This window comes from Schistocerca cancellata, unplaced genomic scaffold, assembly GCF_023864275.1.
Source record: "Schistocerca cancellata isolate TAMUIC-IGC-003103 unplaced genomic scaffold, iqSchCanc2.1 HiC_scaffold_782, whole genome shotgun sequence".
Classification (NCBI taxonomy): domain Eukaryota; kingdom Metazoa; phylum Arthropoda; class Insecta; order Orthoptera; family Acrididae; genus Schistocerca; species Schistocerca cancellata.
Genome location: NW_026046793.1, coordinates 4071440 through 4091749, shown reverse-complemented (window position 1 = coordinate 4091749; position 20310 = coordinate 4071440). Strand labels below are relative to the sequence as shown.

At 42.7% G+C, this 20310-nt stretch overlaps 1 protein-coding gene across 1 annotated transcript in view; it reads right to left on the bottom strand.

Annotated features, from left to right (window-relative positions):
* LOC126143135 (uncharacterized) overlaps window positions 1-20310 on the bottom strand; it is a 146953-nt gene that overhangs the window by 58256 nt on the left and 68387 nt on the right. The window contains exon 2 of the mRNA XM_049915346.1: window positions 2761-2896. Coding sequence (XP_049771303.1) covers window positions 2761-2896 — 136 coding nt within the window. The remainder of the gene's footprint in view (window positions 1-2760; window positions 2897-20310) is intronic.

The following is a 20310-nucleotide window of genomic DNA, read 5'->3' as shown; positions in this document are numbered from 1 at the left end:
CCATTTGACATAATAATTTACTAATATATAAGAAACTATCAGCCTTGATTGCGGTAATGAAACCAATCTTTACCTAGGTTTCAGCCCAAATAATTGACCCGTCTTCAGAATATATACCTGAATCTATAATTTGTCTAAGAGGGCATGTCTTATTTCTAGACCATGCCCTCTTAGACAAATTATAGATTCAGGTGTATCTTCTGAAGAAGGCTCAATTATTTGGGCTGAAACCTAGGTAAAGGTTTGTTTCATTACCACAATCAAGGCTGATAGTGTCTTATATATTAGATTATCACAATTGCTGACTGTGCTGCTATGTTGAAAGTACATCATAATTTACATTTGATGCAGTTACATAGTTACTAGTCTTTTTTAGACCACTTATGTTAGTAAACCTCAATGTGTGCTCCCTCGGTAGCTTGGAGAATGTTGAGATGGTATTCACGTTCCCACCAGGTGTTTCGTAACATGTATTCTGTCACGGTATCCACAGCAACTTGTATCCTAGCCTTCAGTTCATCAATGTCAGCAACTGGTGTGACGAAGACTGTCCTCGATATAGCCCCAGAAAAAAAGGTGAAGGGGCGTAATATCTGGAGAGCAGGGTGGCCAGGGTGTTGGACCGTTCTTTGCAAGCCACCGATCCGGAAATGTTTCATCCAGGAAATCACGCACTATCAAAGCCCAATGGGGGGTGCTCCATCTTGCTGGAAAAGTATCCACGGTCTATATTCTTCTAACTGTGTGGCAATGAACTGTTGCCAAACATGGAAGTAAATGTTAGCGGTAATGGATTTTTCCGTGATGAAAAACAGACCAAAAACCTTGTTATGCATGAGGCCACACCAAACATTCATTTTTTCACTGTTTCACAGTAACTGTACAGTAGCATGTAGAGACTCTGAACCCCTTGTATGGACATTATGCCTCTTTACCATTCCACTGACACGAAAGGTGGATACATCAGTAAAGAATATGCGATTTAAGTAATCATTAGCACCATCAATCCTGTTTAGAATCTCAGCTGCAAATTCAGCATGTGTCAGCAAATCATTCGGTTGCAAGGCCTGCAAGATTTGCACTTTGTAAGCACACAACCTAAGCTTTTCATGAAGAATCTTCACCACACTTGCTTGCGATATTTGAAGTTCACAAGAAGCTCGACGAGTCGATTTAGACGGACTCTGTCGAAATGATTGTCTAACACTATCAACAGTTGCATCACTTACACAAGGCCTGCCACTTCGAGGACGATCTTCAACACTGCCCGTTTCGTTAAACTTTGCATACCTCGCTTTACCGATTTAAAGTCAGGAGGGCTGCGTCCATAAGAAGCCCGAAATTTACGCCGAACACCGACTGGTGATTTCGTTTTGTGAAAAGAAAGCACACATTGCTCTTTCACCTGCTCTGATGCCATTTCTCCAGCAATTAACGTGACCTAACAGACCGCATTGGTGTTGTGGAGCACTAGCACCATCTACTGGTCGCAACAACTAGTAACACTAACCTATGTAACAGCATCAAATGTAACTTACTGTGACAAATGGTTATTCTGTTATAATTTTTTATGATCAGGGCAAGACTGTGCTCACCCTGTATTTCTTCTGTAACCCAACATTTCTTTACAGTCACTTTCGTTGCCGTTATGTCTGTTCAACTTAAGTGACTGCCCTTTTTTGAAAAGTTCATTCCTCTTCAACTGAACTGCCTACTGTGAATTTTTTGTCACAGCATCTACAGCCTTAGATAACCTCCAACACATCTCGCCCATCCTCAGTGCTTCAGTATCCAACTCCTTCCACTTTGATTCTTCCAGAAGATTATCTTACACTTCTCTCTACTCTTCATTACTCAATCGTGATCCGAGTATCTGCATCTGGGTATGCCTTAAAACCCAATATCCGATTTTGGAATCTCTTCTTACGATCCAAGTGCATCTCCTCCTCTAATAAATCATTAACAGTATATTCGCTATTACCAGCTGAAATTTGTTGCAGACAGAGCTATTGAAATAATAGTCTGCTCACTCAGAACATGGCATACAGACTGTTATGAAAAATACCCAATCACTGAGACATGTAACATTTCACTGCCACACCGAACACTGAAGTGGAACCGAGGCTTGCAGCAGAAAGTGACTGATTACAATCTGGCAACAACCCAAGATTCTTGGATTTCCCAAATCTTAACCACACCATTATGGCTCACCTATATTACCATCGAGGGAGTACATGCAGGTTATGTAATTAACATAAGAACAATGAACAACTGGAACCAACTGAATGAAGCATTGCAGTTGTACAGACACCGACTTCATCTTCGGGAATAGTTTGCTCTGTCCTGTCGCCCAGATTTTGGCTTTTTGTCATTTTCCTAAATCACTTCAGGCAAATACCACATATGTGCGTTCAGCAAGACCACAGCTAACCAACTGTCCTAGCCTCATAAAACATTCTGTGTGCATGTGTACTGGAGCTACTTGTATTCATAGTGTTATGGTGAGACATCTTACACCATCATGACAATTTCTGGGTTAAATAAGCACATACATAAAAGAGAATAAGATAGATCTGGTCTGATGCTATCTGCTCAAGCAGTCTATGAATGATAAAGTACAGATGAAAATCACAGCTGTATCAGTAATGGTAACGCTAATGCAAAAAGAATGGATAGGAAGATCTGTTACGACTAGACCTCTAACAATATATAACAGCAAATAATCACCACAGAGACTTTTTTAAAATAGTGCTAACTTACATTTTTTTCATCAGATTCAGACTTCTTTTTCATTTCACTCATAGCCACACGTCTCCGTATCATCTTCACCTCCTCTTCTGGACGGATGCGCATCATCATCTCTTCTATGATTGGTCGTATTTGTGGATTACACACACTGGATAGTACAACATGCTATTACGATTGGTTTGCCGTGTTAAAAATAAAAGTTAATAGTCAAAGAAATAATATAAATACAAAAGTTACAAGACATCAGAAAATATCAGGGTATTTACAAATATTTAGCAAATTACACAGCACAGTAGTGTCACCTAGTGAAATGCACAGTTACCACTGTTTTAAAGTTTTTCATTTGTTACTGTTAGAAAAAACAGCTCAGAAACAGACGAACAACTAGAATGACAACACCACAACCAGTGTTCGGCTGTAGTGAACTGTTTAAATACAAACAAATATGAACCTAGACTATACTAGATGCCAGTCTTACAACAACCTTTACTTAGCATTCACTTTCATTGCTTTCATCAACTCTACCAAGTTATCACCTTTCACCCTAAACTAGACTTCAGGCTACTGCTACAGAACTGTGTCATCACAACCAATCAACCCCACTTCAGCACGACACCAGTTGTATCGTACTCATTCTAGCAGCTCACCAGAAACTGGCTAAGGTTTTTCAGCTTGCATTTAAGGAAACTTGCGAAAAATGGAAATTGTGTGTGAGAGATTTGTTATACGACTTTACAATTTTTGTAATGGCCAAAATCAACAACCGTGCCTCAAATCCTATTGTTCAACTTTTGATAATCACCTTCACAGATGGCTGTTTACAATTCATCACAAACATGATTCTGTGAGAAGTAAATTATGTTAAGATGAGATCCGAAAGGACTGGCACACGACTTGTGATACATCCCAAGGCACGATGAGACTTCAACGTAATTGATTTTGCATTAACATCTAGCTATGAAAAAGATCTGTTCCAACAAATGCCACAAAACTGAAGTGTCAATTACTGTAAGGAAATGCTTAAAAAATTCTATCAACGGGAAGCAAGATGTCGATACAAAATCCTAACAGGAGACAAAACTGTCATATTCCAGAAACTAAGTAACGATCACTTGTTTGTGTGTCCGAGTCAAAGTGAGACCGAAAGAGGTTTACGATAATTACTGAAGTAGAAAAAATAAATTAGAAACTAGAATGCAGATTACCATGGCTGGCTGATCATGAGAATAGAAAGGAGAAGCAAACCACTCTGTATTACATTAAAACCACCACCCTAAAAGCCGTACAGTGGAGGACACAGAGGGACAAAGGACATACCCTAAAACTCATATCAAATGATAAAACACACCCTCACAAATAGAACATAGAACTAGAGCTACTGTTGGAGCATTGTCGCCTAACACTGAAGGTAGGGTGCTGGGAAATTTAAAAGTCCGCCACAGACCGGCTAAAAGTGGGCAGGCCAGCAAGAGGTGAACGACTGTAATTTGGAAGCCACAGCGATATTGAGGTGGGTCCTCGTGACGGAGGAGGTAACTAGGTGTGCGCCACGTACGGCCGATACGGAGTCGACAAAGAACAACTGATTCTATGCAAGAGGCTCGCAGGGAAGACTTCCGCATATTCGCAGTCTCCTTAATGACACACAGTTTGTTGTGCATACTGTTATGTCACTCCGTCTCCCATAGCTGAAAAACCTTGCGACATAAGACAGAACGCAGGGCAGTTTCATTAGAGATATCCATCTCCAGGGGAGGTTTCCGCATAGCCTGTCAACAAGTTCGTTACCTGGGATTTCAACGTGTCCTGGGGTCCACACAAACACCACTGAACAAGTGGACCGTTCCCAGGCAGACGTGGCCTCCTGCATGTTTGCTACTAAAGGATGGTGAGGGTAGCACTGGTCGGTAGCTCGTAAGCTGCTCAGGGAGTCAGAACAGAGGAAACTGCTTACCAGAACAGGAACGAATGTACTAAAGTGGATGAGATGTGGCCACCAGCTCTGCAGTAAATACACTGCAGCTGGCAGGCAAGGAATGCTGTTCAATATGGTCTCTGAACATAGGCGAAGCTAACATTACCATCAGCCATCGAGTAAACAACTTCAGAGTCCCAGTACACGTCAAGAATTGAGAGAAAGCGACAGCGGAGAGCGTCGGTGTTAAAATGGTCCTTAGGGCCGTGCAAAAGGTCCAGACAACTTTTCGGCTGAGGTATACACCGTGGAGGTGTATGTGAATGGACCTCAAGCAGAGATGGTAAAGAGAAGGACTCCAGTTCAGAGAGAAGGGATCACACGCGAACCGAAATCGTGAGCCCTAATGTTGGCCGCCGATGCGGGAGGTAAACTGCTGCATGCGGGAAAAGAAGACAGTAATTCAGATGCTCAGAGGAGCTACGAATGTGTGCAACAAAACTGTCAAGCAGTTGTGCACAACAGATCCAAAATCTAGGGACTCCGGCCTCCACCAGGACACTGGTCACACGACTCTTTCTAAAAGCTCCTGTCGCTAGGCAAATGCCACAGTGGTGCACTGGGTTGACTAAATGCAATGCTGAGGGCACCACCGAGCCGTAAACCGGACTCCCATAGTGAAGGCAGGATTGAACAAGGGCTCTGTAGAGCTGCAGCAGCGTAGAGCGATCTGCACCCTAGTTGGTGTTGCTCAGGCAGCGGAGGGCACTGAGATGCTGCCAGCACTTCTGCTTACGCTGACTAAGTCAATTGAGCTTCTGGATGTCCTAAGAATCACTATATCCCCACTACAGTGAGTGGATCATCAATAAGATGAAGTTCAGGTTCCGGACGAATGGTACGACGCTGACAGAAGTGCACGACACACGACTTTGCGGCAGAAAACTGGAAGCTGTGGGCTAGAGCCCATGACTGTGCCTTGTGAATGGCACCCTGCATGTGCTGCTCAGCAACACCAGTACTGGAGGAACAGTACAAAACGCAGAAGCCATCTGCATACAGATAAGGGGAGACCAACAGCCCTACAGCTGCTGCTAAGCCGTTGATTGGCACTACAAAATTGAGATACACACAATACGGAGCCCCGAGGAATGCCATTCTCCTGAATATGAGGGAGGGGGGGGGGGGGATTATGGGAGGCACCAACCTGGACACAGAGTACGGAGCTAGAGGAAGTTTTGGATAAGTGGAGACCCCACTTATACAATGTGGCAAGGATATGATGTCACCAGGTCGTGTCAAATGCTTTACGTATGTCAAAAAAGACAGCAACCAGATGTTGGTGTCTGAAAAAGGCTGTTTGGATGGCAGACTTTAGGGACACAAGATTATCAGTGGTAGAGCGACCCTGGCAGAAACCGCCCTGACATGGAGCTATTAGGCCATGTGACTCCATCTCCCAACCCAACAACAAACACACAATATGTTCCAGCAGCTTATAAAGAACATTGGTAGGGCTGATGGTCCAATTACTATCCGCATCAAGGGGGTTTTTACTGGGTTTGAGCAGTGGAACGACAGTGTTCTCCCGCCCTGCGATGAAAAGAGGCCATCACACCAGATCTAGTTGAAGATGATGAGGAAATGGCACTTGTAGTCAGAAGAGAGATCATCTGAATGTGGATCCAATCCGGCCCACGAGCTGTGCCGGGTCAATGTGCAAGTGCGCTGAGGAGCTCCCACTCCATAAATGGAGCGTTAAAGGGTTCACTGTGGCGTGTAGTGAATGAGAGGACTTTCCTTTCCACTCACCGTTTCAGGGTGCAAAAGGCTGGGGTGTAGTTCTCCAACGCAGAGGTTCAAACATAGTGCTCGGCATTCGCGTTTGCGTCGGTACAGAGCACGCCATTGACGGTAACACCAGGGACACCTGTTGGGGTCTGGTACCCAAAAAGACATCTGATCTCTGTCCAGACATGGGAAGGTGACATATGGCACCCAATGGTCGACACTTACCTCTACCAACACTCCTGTTTCCGTCGTTTTACAAGCTGGCATACACGGGTACGGAGCCGCTTAAAGGCTATCAGATACTGTAAAGAGTGCCGCTCATGTCACTGTAGAGCTTGCCAACTAATTGCCTCAGTAATTTCCGGCGACCACCAAGGGACTGTTTCTAGCCGGGGGGGGGGGGGGCACACTAAAGAGCGAGGGATCACCTGTTCAACCGTCACATCGATGTTGCCATGTCAGGGAGAGTTTAAGTTAAAGTTCCCCAATCCACCTTGTTTAAAGGCCATCTGGGCAGGCATCTGTGGGCCTGACGCAGGGGCAGTGACAGGAAGATGGGGAAGTGGTCACTACCACACAGGTCGTCACATGATCTCCAGTGGATAGATGGGAAACGTCCTGGGCTGCGAATTGATAGATCAATTCGCAAGTAACTAACCACACTCAAATATGTGGCGGGCCCAGTATTTAGGAGGCAGAGATCGAATTGCGTCAGTAAAGTTTCAACAGCTCTGCCTCGGCCAGTAACCACGGTGCCACCCCACAAGGGGTTATGGGCGTTAAAATCTCCCAAAAGTAGGAAAGGTTTAGGGAGTTTATAAATCAGTGCATCTAATACATTCAGGGGTACTGCACCATCTGGAAGGAGATATACGTTGCAGACAGTTATTTCCAGTGTCATCCATATTCTGACAGCCACAGTTTCAAGAGGGGTTTGAAGGCACACATTTTCACTACAGACCGAGTTTACGACATAAATGTGAACTCCACCCGACACTATTATAATAGCTACGGTTCATGTAATATCCCTTATAGTTGCAGAGGGCAGGGGTCTGCATTGCCGGGAACCAGGTTTCCTGGAGGGCAATGCAGAAAGCAGGTGTAAAGCTTAACAGTTGCCATAGCTCAGCCAGGCGGTGCAAAAAACTGCCGCAATTCCACTGGAGGATGACAGCGTGCGACTGGGAAGGCTTGGAACGTTGAATGAGGCAGTTTATGCCTCAGGGTCACCTGCTGCCACCGACTTTTTGCCTGAGCAGTCTATATCCATTGTGTGTGAGGGTCCAGCAGAGCTTTTAGGAAGCAGTGGTGTGGGCACCACCACAAGTTCCTTGTTCTTGGGGGTCTTCTTTTCTGATTTCTCGCACTGTTCCTTGGGTTTCCCTGGCTGGGAGGACTTCACTGATTTAGTCTCTGGGACTGAGGATGAGTGTGAAGCCCTACAACCAGCTGCTTTTGGGCTCTTCAGCCACTGGCAGGTGTCACCTTTCCCACTAGCAGAAACCTGGAAGAAAGTGACCAAAGGGACCCCTTCCTGGTGAGAGGAGCCAAAGAGGCCTTACGCTTCTCTGGCTCAGAAGTGGAGACTGAAATCCCTGATGGTTGGGGAGGGAGGACGGGGGGGGGGTTTGTTGCACCCGAAGTAGGTGGTGCGGGAGCACGGGCACCTCCCGGCCGCAGCAAAGGCCACCTGGCATGATGGCCATTGCCGGGAGTCCTGATGCCCCAGGGTGAGTGGCATCTACTCCTTGGCACACGTGGGGAGTTAACGGTGGAGGCATCAACCGACAGGGTACATGGCAGCCCCACCACAACGGACATGCTACAGTGCTGGATATGAGATGCAAAGAATTCCATGGTCATCATCAGTGCAGGAAACTACACTGCATAGTGGGTGGAGGAAAACAATCACAAAGGTGTCCTCACCCAAGAGATGGAGGATGAGTGGGACTGCAATGCCAGAAGAAGGAAGTTGGCTATATATCTCGATGCACGATGGACACGAAGCACCATGTAAGGTGCCCTTACCCAACTGGCTTGCTCGTCAGGAAAATTTTGAAAAATGGAGGTCAAATCCTACAGAGGACCATCACAAAGGCCAAAAAGCACGAGACTCCTTTTAGTCGCCTCTTATGACAGGCAGTAATACCTTTGACCTATTCTAGCCCCCGGACCTGCAATGGGGCACACACTATTCATAATAAATTATTCTTATGTTATACCATTTTCTGCTGTTGTTGGTATTACCATATACTCATCTGACCAAAAATCTTTGTCTTTTTCATTTCCCTTCACTCACCACTACTACTACTACTACTATATTTAGATTGAGCCTCTGCATTTCCCTTTTCAGTATTTTCTAACTTCCATGCCACATTTGAACTTCTGAAATTCAATGGCCAAACTCTTAGAATGTTATCCTTTCATTGATTATTGAAGCTTTTTCTCAAGGTCACCTTCCCCTACGGCAATCCCCTCCCAGAGATCTGAACAGGGGACTAGTCCAGAATCTTTTGCCAATGGAGATGTCATCATGACACACTCACTTACAGGCCACATGTCCTGAGGATACAATTTATGTGCCTCTAATGCAGTGGTTTCCTTTGCCTTCTGCATCCTCATGCTGTTTATCATTGCTGATTTTTCTGCCTTTAAGGGCAGTTACCCACCCCAGTTGCTCTGAACCCCTGTCCACTCCTCATCCTTTTGAGAAGGCCGACCATTGAAAGAATGAGGGTGGCTTGTTATGCCGGAAGTCTTTGGCTGACAATCACGATTATTAATCAAATTTAAGTGGTGGCATGTTTCGAACCTGGGACCATGGACAGTTGATTAGTACTCACAGGTACTACCCGTAGACCATAAGTGCACCACATATGTCCCATCATTAAGCAGACATGCCATCTTGCTATTGCAATGACAAATGATTACATGTATTGTCATGTTAAAGCTTCAACATAGAGATTCTCATGCAACAATCTGGAAGTGACAATACAGGAAATAAATTTCCTGTACAAGTCCATGATCATTGTAAATATTCCACAAATAAAAACATCAGCATCACTTAATATGTTTACTTATCATGCCATTTCAGCTAATGCCATCATAAAAACTAACTCAAATTAAAAGAACAGAATTGCATGTCCATTACAAAAAATGGTAGAAAGTAACTGAAGGTTTCGTGACAGACTGCTGGCGACAAACAGACTACTGCTGGCACACAAACAGACTACTGCTGGCACACAAACAGACTACTGCTGGCACACAAACAGACTACTGCTGGCACACAAACAGACTACTGCTGGCACACAAACAGACTACTGCTGGCACACAAACAGACTACTGCTGGCACACAAACAGACTACTGCTGGCACACAAACAGACTACTGCTGGCACACAAACAGACTACTGCTGGCACACAAACAGACTACTGCTGGCACACAAACAGACTACTGCTGGCACACAAACAGACTACTGCTGGCACACAAACAGACTACTGCTGGCACACAAACAGACTACTGCTGGCACACAAACAGACTACTGCTGGCACACAGACTGCTGGGTTTGGTGTAGTTATTTCCGGTGCAGTTCTCTCATTACTACCTGCAACAGTCATTCACTGCTGCAAGGGAATCCAGGGTCTGTTCACCTTTAAGCTTTCTTCTTTCTTGTTGAAGCTAGTGTCATGTTGCGTATTTCTATGGCGTCTCTGAACAAGGTGGTGTGATAGCTGATCTGTACACAAGTAACTTCTGTGTCAGCAAATTTTACTATGTGGCTGGTCTCATGCTCTGCCATGACAAATTTCTGCACCTGCCCCAACCTGCAATGCCGCTTATTTTACGTGGTCCTGGTGTTCATTGATCATCCTGTCATTCCAATACAAACTTTCCCACATAGTACGCATTATGTGTGACTGAGCACAGTAAAATTCATCAAAATGGAAGTTACTGCTGTAGACAAAAGCTATCACACCTGCTTCATCAGAGCAGCTACAGAAATACACAAACACGGCACTAACAAGAATGAAAAACACCTCAAGGTGAATGGATCCTGAATTCCCATGCTGCAGAACGACTGCTGCACATAGCAAGCTAAGAACCACACCGGAATTGACTATGGAAAGAGGCCCTTGGACATCAGCACACAAGGTACATAAAATCTACGGCTGCGAGCTCGACTCCACTACACTCCGCCACCAGCAATGGAGGATGAAGCTTTGACAATGCCAGCCACTTTTACTGGTAAAACATCAGAAAAATTATGAATCCTACATCAGCTGACCCCCCCATGAACCATGGACCTTGCCGTTGGTGGGGAGGCTTGCGTGCCTCAGCGATACAGATAGCCGTTCCGTAGGTACAACCACAACGGAGGGGTATCTGTTGAGAGGCCAGACAAACGTGTGGTTCCTGAAGAGGGGCAGCAGCCTTTTCAGTAGTTGCAGGGGCAACAGTCTGGATTATTGACTGATCTGGCCTTGTAACAATAACCAAAACGGCCTTGCTGTGCTGGTACTGCGAACGGCTGAAAGCAAGGGGAAACTACGGCCGTAATTTTTCCGAGGGCATGCAGCTTTACTGTATGATTAAATGATGATGGCGTCCTCTTGGGTAAAATATTCCGGAGGTAAAATAGTCCCCCATTCGGATCTCCGGGCGAGGACTACTCAAGAGGATGTCGTTATCAGGAGAAAGAAAACTGGCGTTCTACGGATCGGAGCGTGGAACGTCAGATCCCTTAATCGGGGAGGTAGGTTAGAAAATTTAAAAAGGGAAATGGATAGGTTGAAGTTAGATATAGTGGGAATTAGTGAAGTTCGGTGGCAGGAGGAACAAGACTTCTGGTTAGGTGACTACAGGGTTATAAACACAAAATCAAATAGGGGTAATGCAGGAGTAGGTTTAATAATGAATAGGAAAATAGGAATGCGGGTAAGCTACTACAAACAGCATAGTGAACGTATTATTGTGGCCAAGATAGATACGAAGCCCACACCTACTACAGTAGTACAAGTTTATATGCGAACTAGCTCTGCAGATGACGAAGAAATTGAAGAAATGTATGATGAAATAAAAGAAATTATTCAGATTGTGAAGGGAGACGAAAATTTAATAGTCATGGGTGACTGGAATTCGAGTGTAGGAAAAGGGAGAGAAGGAAACATAGTAGGTGAATATGGATTGCGGGACAGAAATGAAAGAGGAAGCCGCCTGGTAGAATTTTGCACAGAGCACAACATAATCATAACTAACACTTGGTTTAAGAATCATGAAAGAAGGTTGTATACATGGAAGAACCCTGGAGATACTAAAAGGTATCAGATAGTTAAATAATGGTAAGACAGATTTAGGAACCAGGTTTTAAATTGTAACACATTTCCAGGGGCAGATGTGGACTGACCACAATCTATTGGTTATGACTTGTAGATTAAAACTGAAGAAACTGCAAAAAGGTGGGAATTTAAGGAGATGGGACCTGGATAAACTGAAAGAACCAGAGATTGTACAGAGATTCAAGGAGAGCATAAGGGAGCAATTGACAGGAATGGGGGAAAAATACAGTAGAATAAGAATGGGTAGCTTTGAGGGATGAAGTAGTAAAGGCAGCAGAGGATCAAGTAGGTAAAAAGACGAGGGCTAGTAGAAATCCTTGGGTAACAGAAGAAATATTGAATTTAATTGATGATAGGAGAAAATATAAAAATGCAGTAAGTGAAACAGGCAAAAAGGAATACAAACGTCTCAAAAATGAGATCGGCAGGAAGTGCAAAATGGCTAAGCAGGGTTGGCTAGAGGACAAATGTAAGGATGTAGAGGCCTATCTCACTAGGGGTAAGATAGATACCGCCTACAGGAAAATTAAAGAGACCTTTGGAGATAATAGAACGACTTGTATGAATATCAAGAGCTCAGATGGAAACCCAGTTCTAAGCAAAGAAGGGAAAGCAGAAAGGTGGAAGGAGTATATAGAGGGTCTATACAAGGGCGATGTACTTGAGGACAATATTATGGAAATGGAAGAGGATGTAGATGAAGATGAAATGGGAGATATGATACTGTGTGAAGAGTTTGACAGAGCAATGAAAGACCTGAGTCGAAACAAGGCCCCCGGAGTAGACAATATTCCATTGGAACTACTGACGGCCGTGGGAGAGCCAGTCCTGACAAAACTCTACCATCTGGTGAGCAAGATGTATGAAACAGGCGAAATACCCTCAGATTTCAAGAAGAATGTAATAATTCCAATCCCAAAGAAAGCAGGTGTTGACAGATGTGAAAATTACCGAACTATCAGTTTAATAAGTCACAGCTGCAAAATACTAACACAAATTCTTTACAGACGAATGGAAAAACTAGTAGAAGCCAACCTCGGGGAAGATCAGTTTGGATTCCGTAGAAACACTGGAACACGTGAGGCAATACTGACCTTACGACTTATCTTAGAAGAAAGATTAAGGAAAGGCAAACCTACGTTTCTAGCATTTGTAGACTTAGAGAATGCTATGGATAATGTTGATTGGAATACTCTCTTTCAAATTCTGAAGGTGGCAGAGGTAAAATATAGGGAGCGAAAGGCTATTTACAATTTGTATAGAAACCAAATGGCAGATATAAGAGTTGAGGGGCATGAAAGGGAAGCAGTGGTTGGGAATGGAGTGAGACAGGGTTGTAGCCTCTCCCCGATGTTATTCAATCTGTATATTGAGCAAGCAGTAAAGGAAACAAAAGAAAAATTTGGAGTAGGTATTAAAATCCATGGAGAAGAAATAAAAACTTTGAGGTTCGCCGATGACATTGTAATTCTATCAGAGACAGCAAAGGATTTGGAAGAGCAGTTGAACAGAATGGATAGTGTCTTGAAAGGACGATATAAGATGAACATCACAAAAGGAAAACAAGGATAATGGAATGTAGTCTAAGTCGGGTGATGCTGAGGGAATTAGATTAGGAAGTAAGACACTTAAAGTAGTAAAGGAGTTTTGATACTTGGGGAGCAAAATAACTTATGATGGTCGAAGTAGAGAGGATATAAAATGTTGACTGGCAATGGCAAGGAAAGCATTTCTGCAGAAGAGAAATTTGTTAACATCGAGTATAGATTTAAGTGTCAGGAAGTTGTTTCTGAAAGTATTTGTATGGAGTGCAGCCATGTATGGAAGTGAAACATGGACGATAAATAGTTTAGACAAGAAGAGAATAGAAGCTTTCGAAATGTCGTGCTACAGAAGAATGCTGAGTATTAGATGGGTAGATCACATAACTAATGAGGAGGTGTTTAATAGAATTGGGGAGAAGGGGAGTTTGTGGCACAACTTGACTAGAAGAAGGGATCGGTTGGTAGGATATGTTCTGAGGCATCGAGGGATCACCAATTTAGTATTGGAGGGCAGCGTGGAGGGTAAAAATCATAGAGGGAGACCAAGAGATGAATACACCAAGCAGATTCAGAAGGATGTAGGCTGCAGTGGGTACTGGGAGATGAAGCTTGCACAGTATATAGTAGCATGGAGAGCTGCATCAAACTAGTCTCAGGACTAAAGACAACAACAACAACAACAACAACAACAACAACAACAGCATCTTCTTCCTGTCAGTTAAATTTCACATCTGTAGCACATCATCTTCATGGTGAAGCAATTTTAATGGCCAGTAGTATAAAAACGTGATTCAACAAACCTTACAACTTGCAAAAGTCAACATCAAAAACAAATGCCTAATCAGGGGACTATCTTGGCTCATAAAATGAAATAAATATATTAAGTTCCAGCTAACACCCCAATTAGGCATATATTTTTGATGCTGAACTGAACCTTGTTTTACACATGGTTCAAATGGCTCTAAGCACTATGGGACTTAACATCTGAGGAGGTCATCAGTCCCCTAGACTTAGAACTACATAAACCTAACTAACCTAAGGACATCACACACACCCATGCTCGAGGCAGGATTCGAACCTGCGACCCTAGCAGTCGCGCGGTTCCGGACTCCGCGCCTAGAACCGCGAGACCACCACGGCCGGCGAACCTTGTTTTACAAATTCTAAGGTTTGGTGCATTAGCTTTTTACAATTATTTAACTTTTAATTATTTACCTTTTGTACCTTGATACTGAGTAGTGAACACTTGTCATTCTTTATGCGCATATAGTCTTAATTGCAGATCTGATGATGGCAGAAGCCAAAAAGTATTATAAAGGAAGAAATGTTAAGCAGCCAAGACTGTTTTATTCACAAAAATCTGTAAGTGCAGCAGATAACCCTGAACATATCAAATTAGTAGTTTAACTACAAAGAAACATATTACCTCCACTGCCTTACAATAACAAGAAACATGTTTTTTACTGAAAGCATTTATACTTTATGATATAATGGTTTCAAACAGGACTCAGCTTCAACTTCATACAGCATCTGACCTAATTATCTTTCAGTTAGAATGAGCAATCTTATCTACTGCTGCGTACTCTACTAAAAAACTCATATCACTCACATATCACAAATGGCATTGTATATTGTACTTTATATGTAGTTAGTCATGAAAAATTCTGTGATCTACAACCATGTTTTATCACACTCGTGGGTAAAAGTTATGAGGTACCACCTCCCCCCCCCCCTTATGTTTTTGAAGTTAATACACAGGACGTGTACACAATGTATTAAAGTACTCTAAAGCCTGCTCATTACCTAAAGCAGCTTTTCTGAATTTATCACACAGTTTAAGTTTTCATGGCTAAACTTACGATTAACAGGGCACAGTATTTTAAATATGGCACAAACATTGGGCTATGCTACATAGCCACCTGCACAAATACCTATATTTAGCTTTCAGCTTTGTTGGCTACATCAACTCTTAACCAGATTAACACCTTGCGACAAACCGAGACCTCTTGCTACACTATTACACTGTGCTGATTTTTGGTTTGGGGTTGGGGTATGTACTCTATCATGCACTAACCCACTAGGGATATATATAAAATTGCAAATAAATTTTATACAGTGAACATCTCATCAGCAATAAATAAATTCATCCAACATATTCAGCACCAAGAAACCAACAGGTCTGTTTCAGTCTTTATTTTCATTCTGCAGCCAGTTCTGGCTCAAAGAGATATCACAAAAAATAAAGCTGATTAGAATATGTACATAATTCTGGCTTATTATGAGAAAGTACATATAAGCAACAAATGGAATTATGAGATGTACAGGAACACAAAGTGTAAGTTGAGATTGCAGAATGTTTATCAAGAACAAGATTTTTTAGGGATGTATGCTGATCCAAAGGTAATAGGAAATTATCAATTTAGGAAATACGGAAGCGTCCGATCCCGCCCATCTGCTTTGACCCATGACGTCACCAATATGACTGAAACGACTAGAAACCAAGATTCCAATACGGCGCGTATAAAGTCGTTACATACACATTATGAAGACGAAAATACATCGAAAAAACACACACACATGTTCCACAAAAAGCCTAATGACACTAATGGGGGTTTGGGGTTTTTGGGTGCGGACAAACTAAATATAAGCAAATTTAGAGACCCACCCACATACAATACCACGCAAAACAATGAAAAAACTGACATCACAAAACTGCCCAATATCATCTGGAATCGGACACTTCCCTTGACCTATATAGCTAAACAGCAGCTCCCGATCATATAAACTAGGATGAAACGCTTCCCTTCACCTATATAGCTCAAAAACATCGCCCGATCCCATAAATTATGATCAAACACTTCCCTTGACCTATCTACATCTACATCTACATCTATACTCCGCGAGCCACCTTACGGTGTGTGGCGGAGGGTACTTATTGTACCACTATCTGATCCCCCCTTCCCTGTTCCATTCACGAATTGTGCGTGGGAAGAACGACTGCTTGTAAGTCTCCGTATTTGCTCTAATTTCTCGGATCTTTTCGTTGTGATCATTACGCGAGATATATGTGGGCGGTAGTAATATGTTGCCCATCTCTTCCCGGAATGTGCTCTCTCGTAATTTCGATAATAAACCTCTCCGTATTGCGTAACGCCTTTCTTGAAGTGTCCGCCACTGGAGCTTGTTCAGCATCTCCGTAACGCTCTCGCGCTGACTAAATGTCCCCATGACGAATCGCGCTGCTTTTCTCTGGATCATGTCTATCTCTTCTATTATTCCAACCTGGTAAGGGTCCCATACTGATGAGCAATACTCAAGACTCGGACGAACAAGCGTTTTGTAAGCTACTTCTTTCGTCGATGAGTCACATTTTCTTAGAATTCTTCCTATGAATCTCAACCTGGCGCCTGCTTTTCCCACTATTTGTTTTATGTGATCATTCCACTTCAGATCGCTCCGGATAGTAACTCCTAAGTATTTTACGGTCGTTACCGCTTCCAATGATTTACCACCTATGGCATAATCGTACTGGAATGGATTTCTGCCCCTATGTATGCGCATTATATTACATTTATCTACGTTTAGGGAAAGCTGCCAGCTGTCGCACCATGCATTAATCCTCTGCAGGTCTTCCTGGAGTACGTACGAGTCTTCTGATGTTGCTACTTTCTTGTAGACAACCGTGTCATCTGCTATATAGCCCAAAAACTACTTCTCATACCAATACCAACATTCACAGCCACACATTTCAATAAAACACTTCCTTCGACCCCAACACATACACTATCAACAAAAAAATAAAAACTTACCACAAAAAAGTTCCGGCACCACAAACTAGGTTAACCACCACACACACACACACACACACACACACACACACACACACACACACACACACACCCCAATGAAAAAAATACTCGACCAAAAGAAAGACCTGATCCACCCACACCTCAACCCCCCAACCTCGCCCCTCACCCCAAAATAAAAAACCCAATTAAAAAACCAACTGCAACATAAAAAATCTCAATCACACAACTCAACAAAAACTTCAACAAAATAGATCCTCCACAACTAAAACACAAACCAACACAATTCCCCTCCCCTCCCCCCTTCACAAACACCAACACCATCCACCCCACACTGAGCCGCAGCCACCCACCCAACCACCTACCTACCTACCCAAACCACCCTAACCAACTACTTTAGGCCTATACATTTTACTAACAGCCCTTTAAAAAACCCGAAAAACACAATAGCCCTCAGGGACACTTTTGCCAACAGTACTCATCTAAATGAGACTGAAGGTTGGAAGAGCACCTCTTCTCCCCCCCCCCCCCACAAGAACTGACTTAATTGAATCCCCTCTCACCCAAGCCACTGTATGAAGAAAATGCATCTGAAACTACTGTGGACCCCGGTTCTATGTACCCCTCAATTAACCCCACTAATTCCACCTTAGACCTCCCTTCCACAACCCTAAAAACACATTCACAACACCCCCCCCCCCCCCCCCCGGAACAACAGCCCCCACACCCATACACCAACTACAGACTTACCCCTCCCACACTTCCTTTTCCCAAACTGCGACTTCTTCCACCTCCACATCAACCCCATGCCGCCGCCCCCCCCCCCCCCCAAACTAACCCCTGTACTTAATAAACTCTGAACACACTTCATGGCAAAAAGAAAACCAATCAAGCACACTCCTCTCACTCACAACAGTCTCATGCACGCAAAAACTGTGTGAGGATCTATAACAAAAATAATAAGTCACCAGTACAACCTCGCGATTGCCCAACCTACACTTCTCGAACCAGGAACCACGCCGTATGGAACGCCAAATGTCATCCTTTCGACAGCGCCACATTTAACCATCCCTGGTCCGAGATGCCAGAACTTTAGCCAACTTCATTTCTTCGCTACAAATAGAGCACTTGACAACCCTGGCAATTAAACCAAACAGCTGCAAAAACTATCAGTTCCAAAGCAGTGTTTCCCATCATTTCCCTCAGATGCGCACTATTAATTTTATCCGTCATATCTATTCCTGAACAAAAACAACAACCAATTAATTTACTCAAATTACCACAAGACCTACAGTGAACAACACTAAATTAACCTTCACACAAAATCACTAAATCGTTAACTCACTGAAACGAATTCCACTACAAACACAGCCAACACTAACAATTCTGTACAATGAGCAAGAGCAAATTGAGCCCATTACACCACACAAACGAAAGCCCAGAACATACCACCAGAGGGCACAACAAACCACAACACGACGACATCTACAAACACACCACACTCGCAAACCAAACTCCACACCGTCATGACGTGACACACCATAACACCCTTACGTCATGGGTCAAAGCCGATGCGTGGGATCAATTTACAGTCCTCTGAAGCAACTATCAGTATGCTATGCAGTTTCAGTAATAATAATTCAACTTAGCAGTAGCTTACACATTAAAACAGATATTGGATTATCAATTCTGTCTTTATTTATGGAAAATATTCCAGGAAACAAATGTACTGAATATAGTAACAACATCTAAGCTGCAGTAAGAGGCTATAGACATTACAACAAAGTGGGAAGAGGACTCACTGTACTGAATTGTTTATACACGAAGGAATCTTTACTGTTCCAAGTGAATAGTTTGCAAACAATGTCCTACATAAAGAGATGGACAAGCACCAAAGAAATAAGTCTCTACATGAACATGGAAACAGATGCAGCCACCAGTTACACCTCAGCAGGAAAGAAAATAAAATCTTGTGCTGTATAACAAAATAGAGTTATGCAATTAAGTGATTTAAGACAAACATGAAATATACACTCAAAATTATTCATTAAATAGCAGTTTTGAAACTTCTGGATTACCTGAAATATGTAAATTATATAGACAACTGTACTATTATAACTACTATAACTAAGGGGCTTTTGCAATACATTCAATTGAATAGTGAAAATGCTGTACAAACATGTAACAGAGCAAATATTTCAGACCTATTTATGTAACTGTGTGTACTTGGGCACATATTTGTGACATACATACAACTTACATTGTCTACACGTGGATAAATATACAGTAGTCTAGAATAGTCAACCATCAGGTTCCCAAATCAGAAGACATCTGAATTCTCGGGTCTGCTCAGGCCAAATTCAAAACTGTTTGGTACAGTTAACATTACTTCACTCCGAAATCCAAGAAAGCTCTACAAATTAGGAGAAATAGTTAAGAAAAGTCAAATTTTAACCATGCTAGCAACAAGATTGCAAAGTGAGAATGCCACCACGTAGCACAGATTTTGGAAATTACAGACTATTCAAAAAGCAAAAAAGGCAAAATAACACCAATAAATATACCCCATGTGGTAGATTGTATGAACAGTTTCATAAGACATTCAGAGATCCATAATCAAAGTGAAGAACAAAATTAATGACAATTTACTTTGAATGTGCAAATAAAATTTAAACAGTAATTAATGTTAATCAGCCAAGGGGAGGGGGAACAGAAAAGTAAACATGCGATGGGAGGTGATAGAAAAATTAATCTCTAAAATAGAGTATTTTAATGATCAGTTAGTGCAAGAGAAAATGCAAGGAAATAATTTGTGACTTCCTTGCGCACAAATGGAACAAACAAAATGGATACTTTCTTAACTGTGTAGAAATTGTAACCACAAAACTGTCAACACATTTCAAACAAAACAAAAAACACCTGACAAGAATTTAGGCGAAATCCATACTGATCATATCACAATCTCATAGCCACATCACAAGGGGATTTTAAATATGTAGAAGTACACAAATGTCCAAATATTTACAGATCACTACCTAACCACAGTGAAACTAAATTTAAAGCCTCAAAAGTTCAGCAAACAGATACAGGTAATACCGAACATGATACTGATTAACTCCAAGCAATGCTATTAGCAAATGAACTCAAAACACAAGCACAAAACTCCAAAGA